Source organism: Ptychodera flava, chromosome 12 (assembly GCF_041260155.1).
Source record: "Ptychodera flava strain L36383 chromosome 12, AS_Pfla_20210202, whole genome shotgun sequence".
Classification (NCBI taxonomy): Eukaryota; Metazoa; Hemichordata; class Enteropneusta; family Ptychoderidae; genus Ptychodera; species Ptychodera flava.
Window position 1 is genome coordinate 31,153,968 of NC_091939.1, and position 21,725 is coordinate 31,175,692.

A 21,725-nucleotide genomic window follows, 5' to 3' on the forward strand; every position below is an offset into this window, starting at 1 on the left:
GAGACCAGCAGTTTCCATGCCGGACGTACCAGTAACTCTTGAAATATGTCCTGCTGTTCCTAAAGACGGGCCAGTAGCTTTTCCTATTGTACAGAAGTTTACCAGAATGTTTTGCTAAGCTAAATACCTGACAAAATTATTCAAAGATACGGTACTGCATCAAAGCGAAAGACGTTACATGTGTTAGGGTGGAGATCTCGTCGTGATCATAAAAGAATAATTAGCGTATCGATCGAGTTGCATGTGTCGAGGTAAACTGGATTTCGATGACACTTCAACATTATATGATATCGGATATTTGCAGCTACTGGGCATCACAATATCGAAATTAGAATTGTTTGGTCAGATCATAGACCCTTGACTAAAACTAAGGTCAGATTTATAAGATGGTGAAACCTCCATATATATTGGATATTTACCCACCTTTTAGACAAGTCTAATAATCGTATAATTAAAGTCGGACTATCGAGGTCGGGCCTGGCTAGACCGCTGGGCCAAATCTGTAAGGTTTTGATCCCAGATATACATCGATTATTTACCCCGATTTGACAAGTATAGTATCGAAGTTGATGCCGCAATGATGAAGTCGGGCTTGGCAAGATCTGTGAGGTGGCAATGCAAATCTCCAACATATATATCGGACGTTTGTCCCGAAATCGCCGATAAACATCGGTGATTTTAAATAGACCACACGTGCCCGAGACACGAGATGAGTCATTCTGGTGACGATATTGGGGTCCCAATCGCCGATAAATATCGAGTAAACATCTTTGATTTCATAGTCATTCCAGAATTGCCTAGCTATAAAGAGTCCTAAAATCGCCGATATGTATCAGCCTGGGGTAAAATATAGGCAATTTCTCAAACCCGTCGTGCAGCGACAAGAGGCAAGTCATTCTTGTATTGTCTAGTATCGATTTTAGACCAGATATATAGATCGTTACGATGACGGATACATGTCGGACGTCAAACGCCGATAGTAAAAAGTAAATGTCCGATATTTAAACATTGTGCATGGTACCGTCTTCATTGACCTTGATGGCCATTTGCCTCAAGTTGGTCACTGTAAAGATTACGCTTACATTTGAATTTGTGATTTGTCTTTTAACGTGGGTTTGGACATTTCAGTATTATTTCTCTTTATCAGTTGACCTAATTTTTGTATTCCCTTCACTGACTTTAATGATGAGTCCTCAAAAGGGAGAAGTCAGAATCGTGAGTCAAGTGTTGTATTGACTCCATTGTGTGTGATCCGGCGTTTGTGCTGCCAAAACTTACCCATCCCTGATCGGAGTTCTGGATGCTTAGCATTTCTGTGTTGGACGTGTTTCAAGCCCACGCTTGTGCTCTTTTTCTCAATGTTAGAAATATTTGTTGTGAAAGGCTATTTTAGGAAATGAAAACGTTTATGTGTAGTGCTTAACCTTTTACTGATTTCATGTTTTTCAACACTGAGATCAGTTGCCCCAACTTTCGGTTTGATAGTCATCTTCATTTGAAGAATTAAAAAAGAATAAAAGAATTAAAAGGCATAAAAAAACAGTTTGATGTTAGGATTTTGAAGTGGTGTCTTTATTTATTTTTCAATCCCATCATATTCTTGGCCCCTAGACTGAGCGCAGGTATATATCTCCACTATATTTGGATTTGACCTGATGATCGGACCAGTTGATTTCCTTCAGGGCCAGTGATTTTTTAAAGTTACTGGCCCGCTGGGCCAGTAGAGATTTTGCATGAGTTTCGCACACTGCATGACAAAGACGTTACGGATACTGATCGAACGTAATTACGTGTAACTAAATCTCTCGAGTGTAGCACCCCCTGAAACGAATGACGTATCCCTTAAAAGTAACAACCAATCAGAACATTTCGTGATAGGTCAATGTGGGTCATGTATGATAACAGCGTTTCCTAGCTGACACTGCTCCGAAAACACAGCTTTTCATGGACTTAACAGAGAGATTTTGGATATTGGTGTGATTTTTCATGAAGTTGATGAACTGGAGCATCGATCGACCCAATAAGCAAGTTGTATTTGAGATAAAAGAGGGCGAAACCGTCTGTTGAAATTTACTCGGGCTCCGTGCATGGCTGCCGCTGTTACACACCTTTTGATTTTTATTGTATCAGTGGCGGCTAGCGGTTCGCCTGCATTGACTCAAGAGCCTGTGTTTCAAAGTATGAAAAATGAGACTCAGTAACTTTTGGTCGCTTTAGATTTGATCAAAAACCTACCAAGCCCATCAGACAAGGCCCTACTCTTGCGCAGAAAACCAAAGCTCTCAAGCGTCGACTTTCTCTTCCGCGTTTGAGAAACAAAAGTCGGCTTCATTCGGAAATGGTCGGTTATTCGCGGGCATAACGTAATTGTATGTAAGTCCAATTTTCGGCTATACCGATGTGAACGTCGGAATAATTCGGCCTGTGATCGGGCAAGCGAGGTTGACCTCGAGAGCGGCCCAGTATGAGTACAACACGTTCGCTGATCGCGGTACTACAGTGATAGCAACAAGTTCACCGCGTAAATTGCTAGACTACATGATATAGCCACATCGGCACTTCTGAAATATTATCTCCGGCTTGCAAGTCCACCAAAAAAATCAAAATATTGTTATCAAAACCAGAATTTCAGGGCCAGAGAGCGATACAGTGCTGAAAAGTAGCCGGCCAAAATACGAAAGTAGCCGGTCAATTTGGCCGGCATCCGGCCTAAAAATGAACACGCTGTGAAAATATTACAAAAAGGGGATTTATACAGAAATTTTGGGCTCACTGTTTGTGTAAGATTTGCAAACTTGATAAGTTGAAATATTAGATCATAAAGATAAATTATTCTGGTTACACACATACCAATAAATGTATGCTGAAATATGACAGATTTGTTCCCATTAATTTATACATGTAGTTCAACATTTTGCTTGCTGTCATAATATATGGGAAGGTCATGTTAATTTTAAATTCAAAATGTAATATAGTTACATTGGAGTCAAGGATCTTCTCCACATTCGGCACTGAACAAGTGTAGAGGTCAACAATTATTGTGGAAAAGATTTGGATAGACATGTACAGTAATCCTGGACTTGACGCATGTATATAATATCCTATTCCAACAGTAACCCTTGTGAGGGTCATTCAATTACATCTGTCACTTTTAGTTCCACTGTAAATCAAATATGAACTGAAAATGTTCCCTGTGTTCCTGTATTTATTACAATTATCTGTAGATTGAAAGTTTGCCACACTTAAGTCACGTTCTAAAAGCCCAGCCATTACGTTTATCTTCTTGGCAATGCATGCACCTCCATGAGGTAGTAAGGAAGAATGAACCATGTCTGTTGTAGTAATTAATATTCACTGATAGCTACTCAGTGTTTCTCGTTTTATTCACACACCAGTAAAATCCCAGAAAGCCATGGTCCAACTGTACATGGAGTACAGTAAAATGTAAATGTGGAACAGCGTGCCTTTGTTTTCACAGCTAGAACGGATGTATCAGATGGAGTTATTCATGACGGTTTTCAATGCAAAGTAAATAATAAGGGCATTAACAGCATCAATTATTCCAGTCAAGTTCATTCACTCTTACAGCGCTGTAACAAACAAGTTTCTTCAATGGAAACTACCATAGGTATGGTAATGTACATCCTACTGTACATTGTAAGCTGGCACTTTGTTGTTGGTGTTCTCTCTGTTTATTGATATCATGGCTTCCAAACATACATTGAGTCAATGAAAAAACATTTCATGTTTTAAACACTTTTGGCATGCAAATTGATGGAAAATTGCTTCCAAAGTGTAAAATGATTGGTGAATCATGTTATGATATTAGTCATATCTAAGAACAAATTTCCATTGTTTGTCATTGTATTACAGGTTTGTCAAGATTAGTGAATTTTGTGACGTCATCTCGATTATCGTTGATAATACATTCGATTATCCAGCATTGTGACCCCAGATGTTTTTACATTTTACAAATTCACTGACATGGCCAAAACTATAAAATAATAATAATAGTGTACTCCAGCCTTGCCATAATGCACTCAATGAACTTGCATGACATACTGTACTTGGCTTTGCCTCATATATCGTCCATTATTAGCCACGAGGGGTACATTATTGTCTAAATAGTTCACTTCTAATTTCACTTTTTGCCTACACAGTGTAAAGTACATGTAGTACATACACAGTACATGTATGTACAATCATGTATAGCTGACCCTAATTAATAAGCCAACTGCAGTAGTATTTGATACTCGCAAAACACTCCTGATATTGCGTTGGCTGTCAGGTGCATCTGTTTAAAGTAGCAGCTTACAGAATTGGCAAAGTGACAATTGATTTGGTCAATTTATCAGTATAATAATGATCTCCATTTTACAACTACATGACATGTATGTGTGCCACAAGAGTGACGTTGTATTTTTAATGGCAGTAGAGCTAAATATAGATACTGGCATTGATGATGCAGCATTTGGTGTTTCATTGACGACTGTGAGTCAAAGTTGACGTGATATAGTCTCTGATGTCCTTCACGTTGTGTCGTAATATTGAACTTCCATTGAAATTTTGGCTATTTCTGCGCCGATAAGTCTTAAGTGTCTTTGTTCACAGGTCAAAAGCAGTAATCTTTGATGGGTACTGTGCTGTCTTAAAACCTGCTTGTACTCTATTTGCATTCAGTTTCATTGTTTGGTTTTACGGACGGCCTGTAAAACTGCCAGGGTCACATGATCCATTGCAGTTTAATGACCTATTCTTTCTACCTGTATTCTCATTAGTTAAGATACCTACATGTAGCAAGGACAACCCTGCCTGTATGTACATCTACAAACGTACATGTAGTACAGGAAGACACGCAATCATTTCAACCAATTATATTTGTTATGCACACATGTGTACATTTTAGGGTATTTGCTATGGGAATGAAGTGGAAGAAAAGTCTGAAAGCATTCGCTCAGTAAATATTTCACCCTTTATACACCTCAAGACTCTGGTACATCCCCATTATTTTCAATAGATTCCTCCATGCATCCTGATAGGTTCCATGCATTGCCTTTGCAGCTAGAGAAAACCTAAAATGAAGGGGGAAGGGGAGGCACATGGGGAGGGGCATGTAAAGTGGGAAAGGAAAGATGGAAGGGGAAAGGGGAGGCAAAGGAGGAGAGACATGTGAAGTGGGAAAGGAAAGAGGAAAGGGGAGGGGCATGTAAAGTGGGAAAGGAAAGAGGGAAGGGGAAAGGGGAGGCAAGGGAGGAGGACATGTGAAGTGGGAAAGGAAAGGGGGAAGGGGAAGGGAGGCAAAGGAGGAAGGACGAGGCCTAGTTTTACAGACTTGCTCTTTACTTCAGTAATAAAGCATCTTCGGTGTTTGATTTGAAAACCAGGACAGCTTGATCGGGATGCAGTGGAAAACCAATGTGATATATACAGGAGGGGTTATATCCTTCCAATTCACCATATGTGTATCAGTTTTATTTGCTGAAATATGTCATATGATACCCTATATGTAATTATGGTTTTGACCAACGTTAGGTAGCCACATGTACTGGTATATCCTTGCATGATAGCGATCTTTCCCAAATCTTTGAGTGATCTGCACATGTGTGAAAATAACCCAGCCTGAACCCACAGCACCAAATTATTTCCACACTTTGTAGCTGTACATGTATATTACTCCATTTTCAGTTACATACATTTACATATACTTGTAACCTCACCCTAGAAATGCATTTTTCAAGTGACTGATGTCAATACAGACTAGGTTAAAGACCCCAAGATCTGATATAATACAGAACAGAAACATGATAGCTTCACTTGTAAAGACTGTTTGTGAAAGGCATGAATAGGAAGGATATTTTTACTGTATGTACTTTTTCAAATGTAACTAATCTTTCGTAGCTGTACACTTTATTCTAATGCATTGTTACCTGTAATTGATTTCCACAGATCTCAGGGATTCTGTAATTGATCATGGTAAACAACCAACATTGTCCCACACTAAACATCAATTGTACTCTTCTGTACATTCCTTTGCAAAGCCATCTGGATACATGTAAATTGTTGTGCAAATTTAGAACTGCAGGCATTGCAATATTGCAATGCTTTGGAAACTCTTGGATAGAAATCTCTATGAAATGTTTGTAGCAACTTAGTTCATGTTGTAGAGTGACCCTGGTCCATTAGGGCACACTAATTTCTGTATTTGCAAAAAGTGCTGTGTCTTCTAAGGACTGGGTTGCATGGTTTGTGTGGACACACTCTCTTCTCTCTCCTGGGGTCTTAATCACAGACATGTATACAGTACACTATAGTAGTGGTTCATTGAACCAAGTCAGAACATCTGTTTTAGCAAATATGCTGGATATTAAGTTGCGGCATGCAGCGCTTTTTCTCTTGATCTGAAATATACACCAGTACTTGTATTTAGTATTTACGGTATGTCTTTGGATTATCATTCTCCGACTAGTACAGAGAGTGTTCGTTATGTTTAATATATATTTTCCAGTCAGGGTAAGATTTCTCCATCTTACATGTAAGAGTTCATCTAAAGCTGCATGTAGATGTACCAGTATTCTACTTTAGAATATTGATACTACCGGTATCTGCAGCATTTCCCATCATTTCCAAAAGTGCCCAATATACATCATGGTTAATTCTGCATGAAAAGAAGAGATGTCGTGTGTAGTCAAACTTACCTTCTTTTACAAATTTACAGCACTGTCCAGACTGTTAATTACCTGAATCTAGCCTGGCCAAACAGTCATGTATTATGCCAAGTAAAAGCTACTTTCTTTTCTCACTATTACATGTTCATCTTGCCCACTTTGGTTTAGTGATTTGTCCATGACTATCTCGTACTAACTTCTCAACTCACAGACATTTCACCCTCATCTTGTGTTTTCCAGGCGTTGCTGATGGTGTGGGAGGCTGGAGAGACTACGGCGTGGATCCGTCACAGTTTTCCAGTACGCTCATGAAAACCTGCGAGAGAATAGTCAAACAAGGACATTTTAATGTTACGTCGCCGGTTGAAATTCTATCAACAAGTTACAAAGAACTTTTAGAAAATAAAGCTCCACTCATAGGTGAGTACTCCATACTGGTATTTCAGAGTTACAGTACTAATGGGGTAGGTCAAGAAATCTATGCTGTTAAGGTACATATGTTAATCTATCCCTATGCTGTTAAGGTAGCATGCACCTCCAAAGAGAGAGACTCAAACTTTTGCTCAAACTTCCCACAATAAAAACTTCAACCATTCTCTTACCAAAGTAAGAATAAAGATCAGTGGATCACTGTGCAAATTTTGGCATAAGAGAAACAAATTACCTAACATGTATGGATATTTGAAATTCAAAATGGCTGCCACCCTATATTAATTCTATGGGGAAAAGTAAAATTTTTAATTTTGAAAAAACAGACTGAATGTTATCCTTATTCCAAGAACTTTTTTGAACAAATTGAGCCCCCATAGGTGATAGATAGAAAAAAATTATGAAAGTTTTAGGGTCCAAATATCTGTCCCCAAGGCATATTCAACCTTAATGAATATATGTTGTAATTTATTATTATCACAGACTAAGCTATCACATACCAAATGTATAACACTTGTGTTTCAATCACTTACATCAGTTATTGTAACCGTTTTCAAATATATTTCTTGAAGAAGGTCGGAGTCAAATTGGATGTTGTAAAATCAAACAGCTGTAAAATTTATGGGCCATTGCACACATAGCCTGTTAATATGGCATAAGTCTATTAAAACTTGGCAAATACGTGATGTAGCCACAACTTATGTTGTTTTATCACTGGCTTCTGAACAGCCTAGTAGCTGAGTCACCCTTTTCTCTAAACATTAGTTTTAAAACAAATTGAATGGATGCTTGCGTTATGAATTCTCATTTCCTTTCATAAACGATTTTATGTCCACCAATCAAATCTTGTAAGGCAAAAAAAAATTGATTTGTTTCTGGTCAGCGCGCGCATCACTTCAAAGTGTGCGCGTCAACTCTTTTTTTTCCTGTTTTTCATTTGCCCCTATGGAAAAAAGGGGAAACTGTATCAAATTCCACCCAAAATAAAAAAAATCATTTTTGCCACATGTCAATGACCAGAAACAAACCTATTATTTTTTTTGGCCTAAGGTTACTATGCAGAGTGTTATCCCCAGAGCAATTAAAGCACAGTGGCCGCTAGTCTTTAATTTTGGAAAACAACAGAAATTCATTAACATAAGAATTGATTACATCATTATGGAAATTGGTCGCTATGCTATCAGAAATTCCTAGGGAGAACACTGGACAATTTCAAAAAACATGTGAGATCATCACATTATAGTCATTTAGCCAGTGTTAGTGATATTTGTAAGATGTAATGTCAAAACTTGAATTTCAAGGCTTGGATTGACTTTGGAGTCATTGAATATGCTTCCTCATGTCAAGTGTGGTGTTATTTTATTGGTTCATCGTGCCATATTAGTTGTTCATGAGAAGTGTCATGTTTGCTGTAAACATAAATCATCTTTCACACACAGTTATTTGTGTAAAACTGAAGTAATGAGAAGCTTGTTCATCCATGATCAAAATTACTCACGCTATCTCTTCTCTCCTTTGTTTCTGTTCCAGGAAGTAGTACAGCCTGCTTGTTAATATTTGACAATGAAAACCACATTGTATATACAGCAAATTTAGGGGATTCAGGGTTTCTTGTGGTACGAGGGGGGAAAGTGATACACCGGTCAGAGGAACAGCAGCATTACTTTAACACGCCGTTCCAGTTGTCAATATCACCCCCTGGTTTGGGAGTAGTTCTTAGTGATACGTAAGTACAGTTTATTTTATATTTTCAAGTGAGGGTGTGTCCTTAAAGTGTCCATTTTATCTCCACTGATGGACTGTCTTTCAAAGGGTTTATATCTGATTTCAGTCTTCAAATAAATAACCAGCCGTTAACTGGATATATGATTTTATAAAAATATAAAAAGTCAATCGTTGATATGAATCGTATATATGTTCATCAAGCACTTTCCATGGCAATATTTTAATCATAAGTTTCGGGTTACCATGGTTATAGTTTAGTTAAATTTATTTCACTATACAATCACTCTAAATGGCAATCTACTTTGGTATTGACACAGCAATGCAGTATGGACTAGTCTGATTTTATTTTTGGTACTGAACGCATACAATCTATGTAATTTCGCATACTTATTTACATTTGTGATTATCCTTTGCATCAGCAAAGAGGAAGTTATGACTTCTATTTCAAAGCTGGTACATGTATGACAAATTCAGTAAATTTCATTCAAAAAGGGAAATGGATAGTTGTCTCTGCTGCAAAGATAATAAAAACAGACCGTACAAAAGATTAATGACTTTGATGTATGACTAATCCAAAGCTGCCAGAATATTTCAATCTATATACTGAGTTTTTATTCCTTTAAAGTATTTTTTAAATCTTTATCCTTAGAAATTCAGGGCAGTGGTCTATTTTGTGTTCTGTTTTGTTAAAGAAGATAGCCCAGTATCATGATATACATTTTCCTAGAAATTATGCAGCACCATGGTGTTGTTTATATCACAAATGTTCCAACACTGTTTGAGCTAGTTCAGTACACATACACACATTTCAAATCACCAGATTAGGGAATAAACCAACAAAACCAGGCTTTCATTTCACTGGCATTAGCGTTCCTAAGCTGACAGATTTTGCCATTTGTCAAGAGCTGTACCATAAACTGTGGTGGCATGCTTGGCATATTGCAGATCTCTGTGAAGTCGGCAGTGTCTGGAACACTGCCAACTTTGAGCGTTGCTGGATTTCATAGCTTTGGAAAATCAGGGCACACCTTTGCAGTAAAATTTATCAATCGGTTAATTGACCCTTGAAGGTACTTTTAGGATGAAAGTGAAAAATCTTGGAGCAATTAAGAGAACATTTCACTTACATTCTCTAGAATACATTTACTTACCAAGTTACACAGGTATTCTGACATAATTCCATTTTACCTGTTGCTGTTGTTCTCGGTGAAATTTATGAAAAACAATGTTTTGAGTTCAAAAAATACCATGATGTAGTTGTCTGATAAGATTTTTACAAATTTTTGTGATTTTTGGTGAAAGATTTACTTCACACAACTGGAATTTCACAACTGCTGCTTCACAATTATTACTTGTCGCAGGGCTCAACAAAAGTGACAAAAATGCTGACATCTTTTTTCCCTGCAAAACCATTCGTTGTAAATGTTCTTTCCCTGAGGCAGGCTTTTAGCGTCTCCTTTGATTTAGTATCAGCGGGTCTCTCCTAGCAACCATGATGAGCAACATTTCATCTTGTTAGTTCAATGATACTGCCTTTAAATGGGGTATATGGTCACTTATTGGCATACGGTCCACGGAATTATTGGACTGTGATAATGAACATTAGGTGTTTGTCGTAGTAGATTTGAAATAGTCTAAAGTTGTCATGATATGATATTGCATTCCAGGCACTCTGCCACGTCATTGCACACTTGAAGAGACAAATACTGGTTTAAATACCACTGCACAAAATTTATGTCTGCGGCAATAAGTGGATTCAAATTATTTATGTTGCCTTGTAGATTCAGCGTCCTCACAAGTCAGTAATTTATTAAATAAAATGCAGTCAGTGTCTTCTCTTCTTTCAAGTTAAAAAAACATGAATGAACTCGGTGTGAGGTATGTTGACGCACAGGCTACTTGAAATGAAAGAGAGCAATACCATACGGTAGCAAGGGCCGCTTGATAGAAAAAGGGAAATATAGGTTACTTGTTGTGTTTGGACATTCTAGCGGTGACACCATGAGAATACCTAGCAACTGAAATAAAAGCAGTGCAGAGATTGTTGTTTCCTAGTAACACTGATCACTGCCGGGTAGTGTCTACTCAAATCTGCTTTGCTCTTCAACTGTGGTGTATAAATGGTAGCTGTTATTACTGAATACAGTTTTCTGGACAAATTTAATAACTTCATATTCTGCAGTCAACTTTACTAAATGCCATGGTTTATTGAAACCTATCATCGCAATATGGCGTTATTGACCAAAAGTATTAAATATTAATTTCCATGAAAAAGGATCACATGTTGTGAAGTCATATAGCAATGTGTTTGCATTTCTGTAGATGAAGTAATGGAAGTGAGTACATGTATGTTGGTACATTAGATTCCCTTGAGACCTATACATGTTGTAGATAGGCGGGGTTTACTTAGATTATAACATACGAGATCTGTAGCCCTAAGAATCTGCAAGACTAGCACATACGTCGGTGTCAGAAGATAAATGCATACTTTCACATTCATACAAGATATTTGCACCAACAGCTTGCATAACAGAGTGAATACCACGACTGCATTTCGGCGTTGTTATGATTTCCGACAGTAAGCTAAATGTATGCTGTCCGTGTGTGTGGCTGCAGAGAGACTTGTTTACTGACAACAGACATACAGGCAATTGTGTCTGGTCACTACACCTTGCACAAGTGCTGAACAAACAAAGCGACATGTATTTTGTAAACCATGATCTAGGCAAGATACTGCAACCTTGCCTAGTGTCACTGTCATTGAAATGTAATCAGATGTTTGCATAGCGGTTGTGAAATGACAATGTTATCTAGTAACATACTTATCTGCAAATATATCAGTGTCAGTGTCTGATAATGGAAAGGATAGTGCTCCTGTAGATTTCCATTTGCAATCACAAATGTACATGAAATTTGTACATGTCCAAAATTGAGACATGAAAGCTTTTTTGTCAAATTCAGCCCTGTGTAATAATTACATTGGCCAATGAGTCTGTAGTTGATCAGTCTATGAAGGTTTCAAAAATTTATTCTATGAATCACCAGCATCTTGAGAGTTTATGTTAAGAACCTTTGAATAAACCAGACAGCTAATACATTTTGAATATTATATTTACATACATGTAGCCCCATCTTTCTAAATAATAGAGCTCAGCAGCACGCATCTATCCAAAATCAAACCACAATGGTGTGACTGTTACAATATACATTGCACATCTTAACCCTTTGAGTGCCAAAGTCACTTTTTGTCACCTTTGTAAAATATGATGCAGTTATTTTTTTCAGATTTTTCCTCAAATTTTGATCAGAAACTGTAGCCATTGAAAGCTGATGTCCATTTGGTCCAAATTATTGAAAGAAATTACAGAAAAATTCATAAAAATCGGTCAAATGTTTCATTAAAAGTTTGTTGGAAAAAATTACAGCACTCTAAGGGTTAAATGCATTTAATCGAGTACCTCATGAGAGGTTGCATAGGGAACTATGGTACAAGATTTTTCAAGCAGCTACATTTTGCCTTTAAATATCTGTAGAAAATAAATTTTACAGAATAAGCCATACAGTCTTGAAGACCCACAACAGGGGACACCAAATACATATACCAATGCATTTTACAGTCATTTCTTACAAAATTCTGTAGTGTCCTAGTAATCTCTGACTAGTGATGAAGTTCATACAAAGTGATTTCATTTATTATTATAATTATCAACAGATTCACTAATTATTCTTTTTTCTTCTTTCCTTTCACAGACCTGAGTCAGCAGTGAGTTCGGAATTCGGTCTCAAAGAAGGAGACCTCATACTCATGGCCACCGATGGCTTGTTTGATAATATGCCTGATAGCCTTATATTACAAGAGCTCTCAAAACTAAAGGTATGTTTAACCCCCTGCATCAGTGTATGGCCGAGCTATTTGATCCTGGCCTTGTGTTTCTGTTTCCCACAGACAGAAACACTTGGTGGAGATTTCATTCGGATTGTTAAAAATCAAAATGGTACTTAGTATCCACTTTCAGTAAGTTGTTCAGTTGGTTTGAAGTGTTTCGTAAGGCAATATATTTCCAGTGGGCAGGAGTATGTTTTGAATGTTTACAGATAACAGACACATGCAGGAATCGACTGTTTCAAAATTTATACACTGTGTACAAGTCCTCCTAGATAAAAGTACCACTGAGTGATGGTTAACCAAGAAGCTGGATCATCCCTACTTTTGATTTCACCGAAGAATGCCAGATTAATAGCCAATGCACGGCCATTTGTTAGAGATAAATAAAAACCTCTAGAGAGGGTGTCTGTACAGCGGCAGTTACCTTGGTTTATTGCGATGACATGTAATGGACAGTACATAGTGTGGTCAGCTCAGTCGGGATTACTTGGGTTCATTGCAATGACATTTAAAGGTATTCCAGTGGATTGATTTTAGGTCAAAGTACTATGAGATGTATCTCATGTGTGCCTCATTCATGTCATGGTGTGATCAAGTTGATTTGGCTACAGGAAATTCTCTTCGTAATGGCCATGTTAAATAGATCACTTCACCATTTTGTGTCACAGCTAACTGTTATTTTCCGTTGATAAGTAAGGTATTTCTTTTGTAATTTCATAACCTTAGCAATAGCAATGACATCTCCAAGTTGATGGCATCTACATTGTTTTGTTGAGTGAATTTTAACCACAGATGTACAATACAATGTACTGTGACAGCTGTCGTGTGCAGTGCTGATGGTTCTGCTCCAAAATGTATGTAACCCCAAATCACCGATTGCATACTAGTGATACCCCAGTTCTGCAGGAATTCACAAAAATTGTTAGAATAGTGAAACAATAGTGAGTTGTTATCAGGGAGACTATGAGTACAAGATGGAACAGAATTAGAAAGGCATTTGTAACAACTGTTGTCATGGCAAACAACATGCCACCAGCAAAAATTTGAATTGTTTTATTAATACACCATAGATGCTGATTCATCTCAGATAATATTGTAGAGTTTTCTTGCTGGTATTGTGTACTGTCTTCTATATTTAGTAACAAATGAACGGTTTCAACCATTGCTGTTCCCTACATTTCTGTCTGACAAGTGTATGTACACATGCCACACCAGTATGCCAAAATGATACTCAAAGAAATGGTACCAGATGGGTTTGTTTTTTCAAAGTTAGAGTTTTTACATGTACATGTAATCTCTCCACAGCAGTTTGTGGTGAATGATTAATGTTGCACAGTGCAAGGCTTACATGTATGTACAGTTGTACGATTGATTTAAACTCTGCTGCATCGAGGGTGTCCTTACAGTCGATTTAATTCCCTACAAAGCTTTGGCAAGATACCAGGCACGAGCGTTCGATCGCGTAGAGCCATTAACATTCTAATCAATGCTGAAAGCGTACGTGATCGGCAATGCATTATGGGAAATAGCGCCCCCATTCCTTGGGTGGCGAGAAAAAAATTCAAGTGTGTATCACGTGATTCCTTTGTTATACTGCACTTTGAACCCTTCCCATAGTCACCTGATCACTCAAATGGCGCTATAACGGTGTAACCATCATGCGTGACCTCGTGATCTTTCAAATGACGCAAACCGTTTCAAAATCGGGTAATTACTCGCAGATCTAGACTTTTTTGAACAATTGACCGTTATTTTTTGTAATTTTGACAACATATACAAGAAATTTTGTTGAAAATCTTCAGTTAGGCGGTCAAGTTACGCATGTTTTCGCCTATGTTAGGAAGCAGCTGGTCACACTCTATGAATGGAATGTAAACAACACGTACGTTGCGTTAGTTTTTGATAGTTGTTCGCTGTCACAGGTACGGTATTGTTTTTCACGTGAAAGACCCCGCCCATCTTTAGAATATTACGTAATATGTTCTGAAAGTCGTATTTTTCAAATTATTTTCCTTATTTTAATGTTCTTCAGTTGTCTTATACGGTACATTACATCAGCGGGTAGCCATTTGCAATACATGTTCTATGATAGGATTGACATACCGATCTTGTAGTATCAAAATCGACCGTATACTTTTCTTGGCATGCACTTCCTGTTTACATAGACTTTGAGTACCTATCTGCTCAACTTAGTTCATAAGTGAATTTTAATAAAAAATGCTTCAAGTTACATGAATATTTTGGTATTTTTGTGTTCATTATTGACTTGACTTTCAAAATCAACTAGAATTTTCTCCAATTCCGTTAGGTTTCATTCCAAAAGCTTGGTCTAAAAATACACCTTGAACTAATTTGCATATTGACATGTATTACGTAATGATGGATAGTGTTTCACTCATGATGGCATCAGCAGAAGGGATTCAAGTCTGACAAAGGGGAACTGCAACAAACCTTTCTTTTATTGAAATTTACTGATCTGTAGTTATTCTAGCATATTTTGACCAAGTGTTGATGTTTTGTTTAAATGCAACTAAATTTAAACAAGGGCAAGAACAAAAATCTGATTGACCAAAACATTCACCAGTACACTCATCAAGTTAGTTTCAAATTTGGGAATTTTTTGCTTGGAACACAGAAGACAAGACTGTGTAGAAATAGTTTGTCAAATTTTTAACAATTATGTGTACTGGGTACCACACCTGACATCATTTCAAGGGGACACGTACTTGGCCAATTTGCAAGGGGCAGGGCCGGGGTAGCCAATAGGTACTAGGTCAACAAAAAGGTGAATTGTCCAGGGTCACCTCCTTTATGTGAAACACTGACATCAACAAGCCAATCTTCAAAGTTTAAAATAAATCATACTGCGCACACAAACACACAAGAAAATAACTTTACACACACACTATATATAATATAAAATATTATATTTCTTTCTGTCTTACCAATTCAGAACATTTCCAAGCAGTTACAGAAACAAACAATCATTTGTTTATTTCTCATTGATTGCTGTAGCATAACGCCCTATTGGAGAAAAACGGGACTAGAACGGGTTTTACAAACAAAACACTGTTTTTGGAGCATCTGCAGTGCTAATCTACCTCCCTGGCACTGTCTCGAATTTTGAGAATGGGCAATGAATGCATGTGAAATTGACATCTGCCCCCGGCGTCTGCCATGCCATGCCTGCCGGCGGGTCCTACTAATTACTGCCCGTAACCTCCCAATTACTGTAATCAATCGATATCTCAACACCAAAGACCACTCTCTTTGTCACAACAAACGAAACAATATTTTCAGATCCGAAAAATGTTGATTTTCGAACGAGTAGCAACGCTAATCGTGTGATCGTGTACATGCATCACCACTGCCACATAATGCCCGTCGGCCCGTCGACGTCTCCGACCACTGCCCGTAAGGAAATTTACCTTCTGATTACTGTAATCAGTTGATATCTCATATCAAAATCATTACTCACTCTAGAAAAAAACAAAATTGTCGTCCCAGCCCCCAAAAACGTTGATTTGCGAACGAGTGGCAACGGTGATCGTATTGAATGTGCGAACGCTGCCCGTCATAGCTGAAGGTCACGTTCTAGAATTTACTCTACCGCGTTCGATTGTTTGTAACAACTTCCGTTCCTTTCCTCCAATTATTAGATTTCCGAGGCCAACGCTCGTGCAGTTGATTTACAGAACCCAGTGAATCATCAGAAAATGAATGTTGATGTCGTGTTCTGACTATAAAATGTGATTTTATGGCACTAGATGCCATAAACTAGCGGTGTGCAATTATTCTGCATGAAGGACCTTCTCTGTACGGTATATTCATTCCAATCCAGTTGCCATGGTAACAATCAACAGGTGGTTAGTCTTATGTTGGGTCGTTCTGTTTCATTGCACTAGTACATATGTACCGATGTCTGCTCTCAATATGTGACTTTGATATTTTTCATGTCATTGTGTAAAAAGATGTTTTGTAGTTGACAATATGGATGCATTTAGGCTCAGTAGAAATGGTTCTTTTCTGAAATCAGGATGGTGCAGAGTTACACAATATATTGTCCATTTGTTGCACATTATAATTTTCTTTTCAAAACGTTTAAATTTATGGCTGAGCAGCCTGTTAAAAGAGGTCTGTCAAAATAGTGTGGCAATGCTGAATATCTGCTGGAAAACTCGAGAACTTTTGTTAATCAATCCTCTTTCTCCCGAGCTGTACATGTATTTATTTCTATGGTTTGTTTATGGAGCCTGGTAGAAAGTGGATTAAGATATTGTATAAAATTGTGTGGGCTGTCATGTTTGTCATAATCATATGTTGTTTAGGTTTATTTTTCAGGAATATACCTGTATTTATCATCATCATGCTATAAAACTGTTTCTGAAATAGTTTTAACATTAATGCAAGGTTGTACTGTGACAGATTGATATGGCCAGTAGTGATGAATCACCATAAGATATATTGCTCTCTTGATGGAGAAGTGAGACTGGTTTATACTAGTCATGGCTTACGACCATGCGTGATTCACATGCAGCATACAGGATGTACGGTGGATTAATTGACGTGCTTTGTGTCTTGCAGGACCGTACTGCTGAGAGCATACAGAGAACAGCGGATGCAATAGCAGAAAGGGCCAGAAAACTAGCGTACGATGCCAACTATATGTCACCATTTGCACTCCATGCAAGAGAGAATGGCTTGGATTTCACGGGTAAGATAAAATACCATGTGAAAAATACAGCCATGATCATATCATGTTTCTGGTGAATTATTTCCAACATTTTGTCACCACTCATTAAATATACAATTCATAGGATTTCCATTTAATTCACTTGAAACATGTTGGGCAACCTAATGTGTCCCTATGATGCGACAGCTGTCTTTTAATTTGTCATTCTGGTTATGATGTTGGTTTCCAAATTTATTGTGTTACTTCTCACAGCATTATCTAATGATTGATCTCTTTGTAAATTTCTCATGCTATGATCACAGGAATTTCATTACTTTTAGTGAAACATGAAAATCAGATGAAAGACAAACATATAAAGACATATTAAAAATGTTTAATGTTACAGTATCAAAAGCTCAAATCATGTTTGAAAAGATTTACGCACTATGGGAAGTCAACTATTTGTGAAGAGATGTCTCTCCTTAGGGTCCTTCGAGTTCATAAATGTACTTCAACAGATACATGTGGTTTCTCTGTTAAATTCTTTTCTCTTCTTATTTGTTCTGCAGGTGGCAAACCAGATGACATCACAGTATTACTGTCGACAGTCGAATGCTTTGAAGAGTAACTCTTAGACACTGTGTGTCTGTGTGTCTGTGTGCAAGGGAGAGGAGATAGGATGTATGAGTGTGTTGTTGAAACAGATCAGGAGTGTGGGATTGCCTAGCCTAGTGTAACATTTACATAGATACTGTTGTTACCAACCTTGTACATAATGACTTTCATATTTCCGGAGCCCGATATTTTTCATGGGCTGTGACTGTCGTCGTTATATTCTCTTTGTTTGATAAAGACGTGTTAAAATATTCACAGCCTTTGTAACTCCCCCCCACTCTATGCACGTACATATTCACGTCAGCGATCCATGTTACTTGGACTCAGGAATCGGCAGTCAGATTTTCAAAAATCAACGTACAAAGAACTTCACTCGTGCTGTCATAATATCAAAGACAAAGTAGCTGTTTCAATGGACACTTGTCTTGTAATATAAGTGAAGATACACATTGCTATGTTGTCTGTTTGATTGCGTCATTTCTTCTTGGAAACTTGAGGCTTTTTTAATGATGTTCCAGTTCATTGTTTTAGAGGAAGAGATTTTACCCAAACATAATTCCCAAGATTAAATTTTGGCTTGGAATGCTGTTACATTGTTTTGGTGCCATGTTCTGTTTCAGAATTCAGCAGCAAGGGAGACACAGAGATTCAACCTTTTAATTCATTGCTCTGTGGGCGTATTTCATTTTATAGGAGTTCAGCAGACATATTAAAAATCTTTGCAAAATTGATGTAAGCTAGGAGATGAAAATTATCAAAATGAGTTTATATGATTCTTTCCCTTTCACTGCCAAATCTTGTTCTTGCCAGAACTTTGGTTCAAAATCCTTTCAACAGTTTTGGTTGTTTCTTGCACAGGAGGCCATTATACAAACCCAGTCGTTGCATTTTTGAAAACAAAAATGCAGCTCAACATTTTTAAAGAAACATCCATTTATCATGCACACATCTCAAACAGTCATAAAATTCTCGATATTTTGGAAAGAGCAAGTTAGTTGTTCAGCAAACAGGTGCTACAATTGTATTGTACATTTGTACTTTAACATACAGATGTTGCAATGTACCGAATGAAAGAGTTTGCCCTCATTGATCTGAAAGACTGGGACCAACATTATATATTAGTCATTGCGTAAAATCCATTTCTGTAAAATGATTGTTTTTGTTAATCTTCAAAGCCTAATACAGTAAAAGTGAGTTTAATTTTTGGCAATGTAAAAATCTTTAACAATAAGATGAACAACAAATTTTCTGACATGTCAAATTCATGAGTACTCCTGTCGAGTATTCTAAGATGTCCTGATTATTCACAAAATGAAAAACATTTACAATCCACATTTCATGTTCAGCTGAAGATAACCTGCTTGCTGGGACCAAATCAACAATGAAAGATTGCAAATTGTGTTGAGCATTTGCAAGACAAACATGGCTTTTCCTGACAATTCAAGTGGGCAGTTCCTTTGCTTTGTGGGCCTAATACTGGTGAAATAGTGTTGTCTGTGTCTTTTCTGACTATGTGCCCAATAGCTTTGAAACGTAACAGCTGCAATGACTTCCTGGTATTATGTGAGACACAGCAGCTTCTTTCTAGAACTTTGGTACACAAGATCTATCAGTTCATCTCGAGCTATGCCGTGAAGTAAATCACCAAAGGCCAACTTTCGAAAAAGAAAGTTCAGAGTTTGATCTCAACAATCTGTGGTGTGTCATAGATTGAATGGATGTTTCTTGTACTGTTGACCCATCTATGCCTTCCCATTGCATTGATCAAAAAAGGATACACTTTGAAACATGGCATATATCTTCTGAACCTTTCAAAGATGTAACTCTCCACAAAGTGGTCGCAACCAATACTTTCAGACAGTTTGATTTGGATATCTGTTCAGTGAAAGACTGAGGAAGGAAATATTACTGCTGAGGGTGTTCTATGGTAAACAGTTGATAAAATGTTTTCAAATTATATCAGAAAGATTTCAGATAGTCTATTTATTGTTCTCTGTGCTACCCTTCTCCATCCAAACTCATCAACATTTTACCTTCTTTTTGATAAAACTGCTGGGTGTTGTACCAATTTACATGTGATTCAAATGGTCATTCCGATAGTGAACTATGATAAAGTTACGCTTTGTTCCCAAATGAATTAAAAGTAATTGAAGGAAATGTTTTCAGTATTTTATCAAAACTTCAGCATTAGGAATTAAGTTTGATGAAAAGTTGTGATTTTCATGTGATTTTACTTCTGAGTGTCAAGAAATTGTATCACAGGGACGTTACTGGTACCATACCTTGGATTTTAATTTCAAGAAATTCTGTTTGTGTTTTGTTGTGAGTAAGATTCCGCCAGACACTGATGATGCACAGGGATACCATTCTATGATCTCAGAAATAAAGAGTCTGATAGAGGGCTAAACCATCAACAGAATTATTGTTGAAGGACTTTGTCGTTGAATCGCGTTCTTCTACGGTGCATGCCAAGTTCAACATCGTCTGGTCCCTGCGGCTGAGTTAGGTAGGTGTAGCGCAATCTCTCTACCAAACAAGGGAGGTTCCCTGCCTTAGGAAAACACCCTTGGCTAGCCAAGCTGCGTGTTCAAGCACGATCATATTTGATCACCACTTTGCTATGGACTATGACACAGCTAGTCAATGAAAGATGTGTAGATTGAGTAAATCTAGCAGATTCTTAAAACTGATTACAACGAATCTTACAATTGTATGTGTAGATGAAGAAAATGAACTGCTGTGTTCATTGTTTGCCATCTTGTTTCTGCTGTGTCCTTGCTCAGATCAGGATTACCCATAGTGCTTGGCTGTTGAGACATTGTAACAATTACATGCATCTTTGAATGGTCATCAGTGAATGAAGCGAGAGACATTGCATTTCAAATTTTACATACAATTTTAATAGGATTGGAACAACTAAACTTTTAAGCTTTATTTCACATGGATTCCCTTGTCCAATTTTCAAAACAATCATTGAAACTTAAGGTTACCATGTCGTTCTCTCTGAATGTGATGACAGTGAATCGTCGCACAACTAACAAGTTTAACTTCTGAGTATGTTTACACGTGATTACAACTATTTCGTGACATGATGAAATTTTTCCAATTACTAGAAACAGTAAGAAAACTGTTGGATATGTTATTAAATTTGAATGTTGGCATTATGTATCATAAGAATGAACTTTACACTTTTGGTTCCAGTCCTTGATTTTGGTGCTGGTTTGAGTAAACTGAAATCTTTATCAAAGAGATAGGTTGCTTTGTGTTTGTATTTTATTATAGACAAAGTTTTATCATTGTATGATGTTATTTTACTCCCCTTCCCTACATGTAGTCGTTCTATCTGAAGCACTCAGTGCATGTCATCCCATTTTTGTGCAAGGAGGTTAGGTGCTGGTTCCTTTATACTAACTCTGTGTTACCTTTGTCCGTCAACTATTGTGCCATCTTATTGTTTTTATTGGTCAGGTTGGACCGATACACAGGATTTAGGGGGGGGGGGGCTGTGGGGTTGGAGGGAGAGGGGTTCTACAATGCAGTGTTCAGATCCTTGTTTCCATTATTATCATAAGTCCTGATCCCGTTTATGTGTGTTTGAATCGTTTCATTAGCATTTCTTACGATAATGATTACACAGCAAGTAGCAAAGAAGTTCAATGCTGCCCGGCATTAAAATAGTTCACAAATACTGGCTTTGCTAGCATCTGATTAGGCGACTGGTATTCACGCAAAA

The 21,725-nt window shown here is 37.5% G+C and overlaps 1 protein-coding gene across 1 annotated transcript in view; it reads left to right on the top strand.

Annotated features, from left to right (window-relative positions):
- LOC139145625 (protein phosphatase PTC7 homolog) overlaps nucleotides 1-21,243 on the top strand; it is a 31,466-nt gene extending 10,223 nt beyond the window's left edge. Inside the window, exons 2-6 of the mRNA XM_070716898.1 lie at nucleotides 6,906-7,085; nucleotides 8,625-8,820; nucleotides 12,570-12,693; nucleotides 17,290-17,419; nucleotides 17,947-21,243. Coding sequence (XP_070572999.1) covers nucleotides 6,906-7,085; nucleotides 8,625-8,820; nucleotides 12,570-12,693; nucleotides 17,290-17,419; nucleotides 17,947-18,005 — 689 coding nt within the window. The 3' untranslated portion in view covers nucleotides 18,006-21,243. The remainder of the gene's footprint in view (nucleotides 1-6,905; nucleotides 7,086-8,624; nucleotides 8,821-12,569; nucleotides 12,694-17,289; nucleotides 17,420-17,946) is intronic.
- The last annotated feature ends 482 nt before the right edge of the window (nucleotides 21,244-21,725 follow it).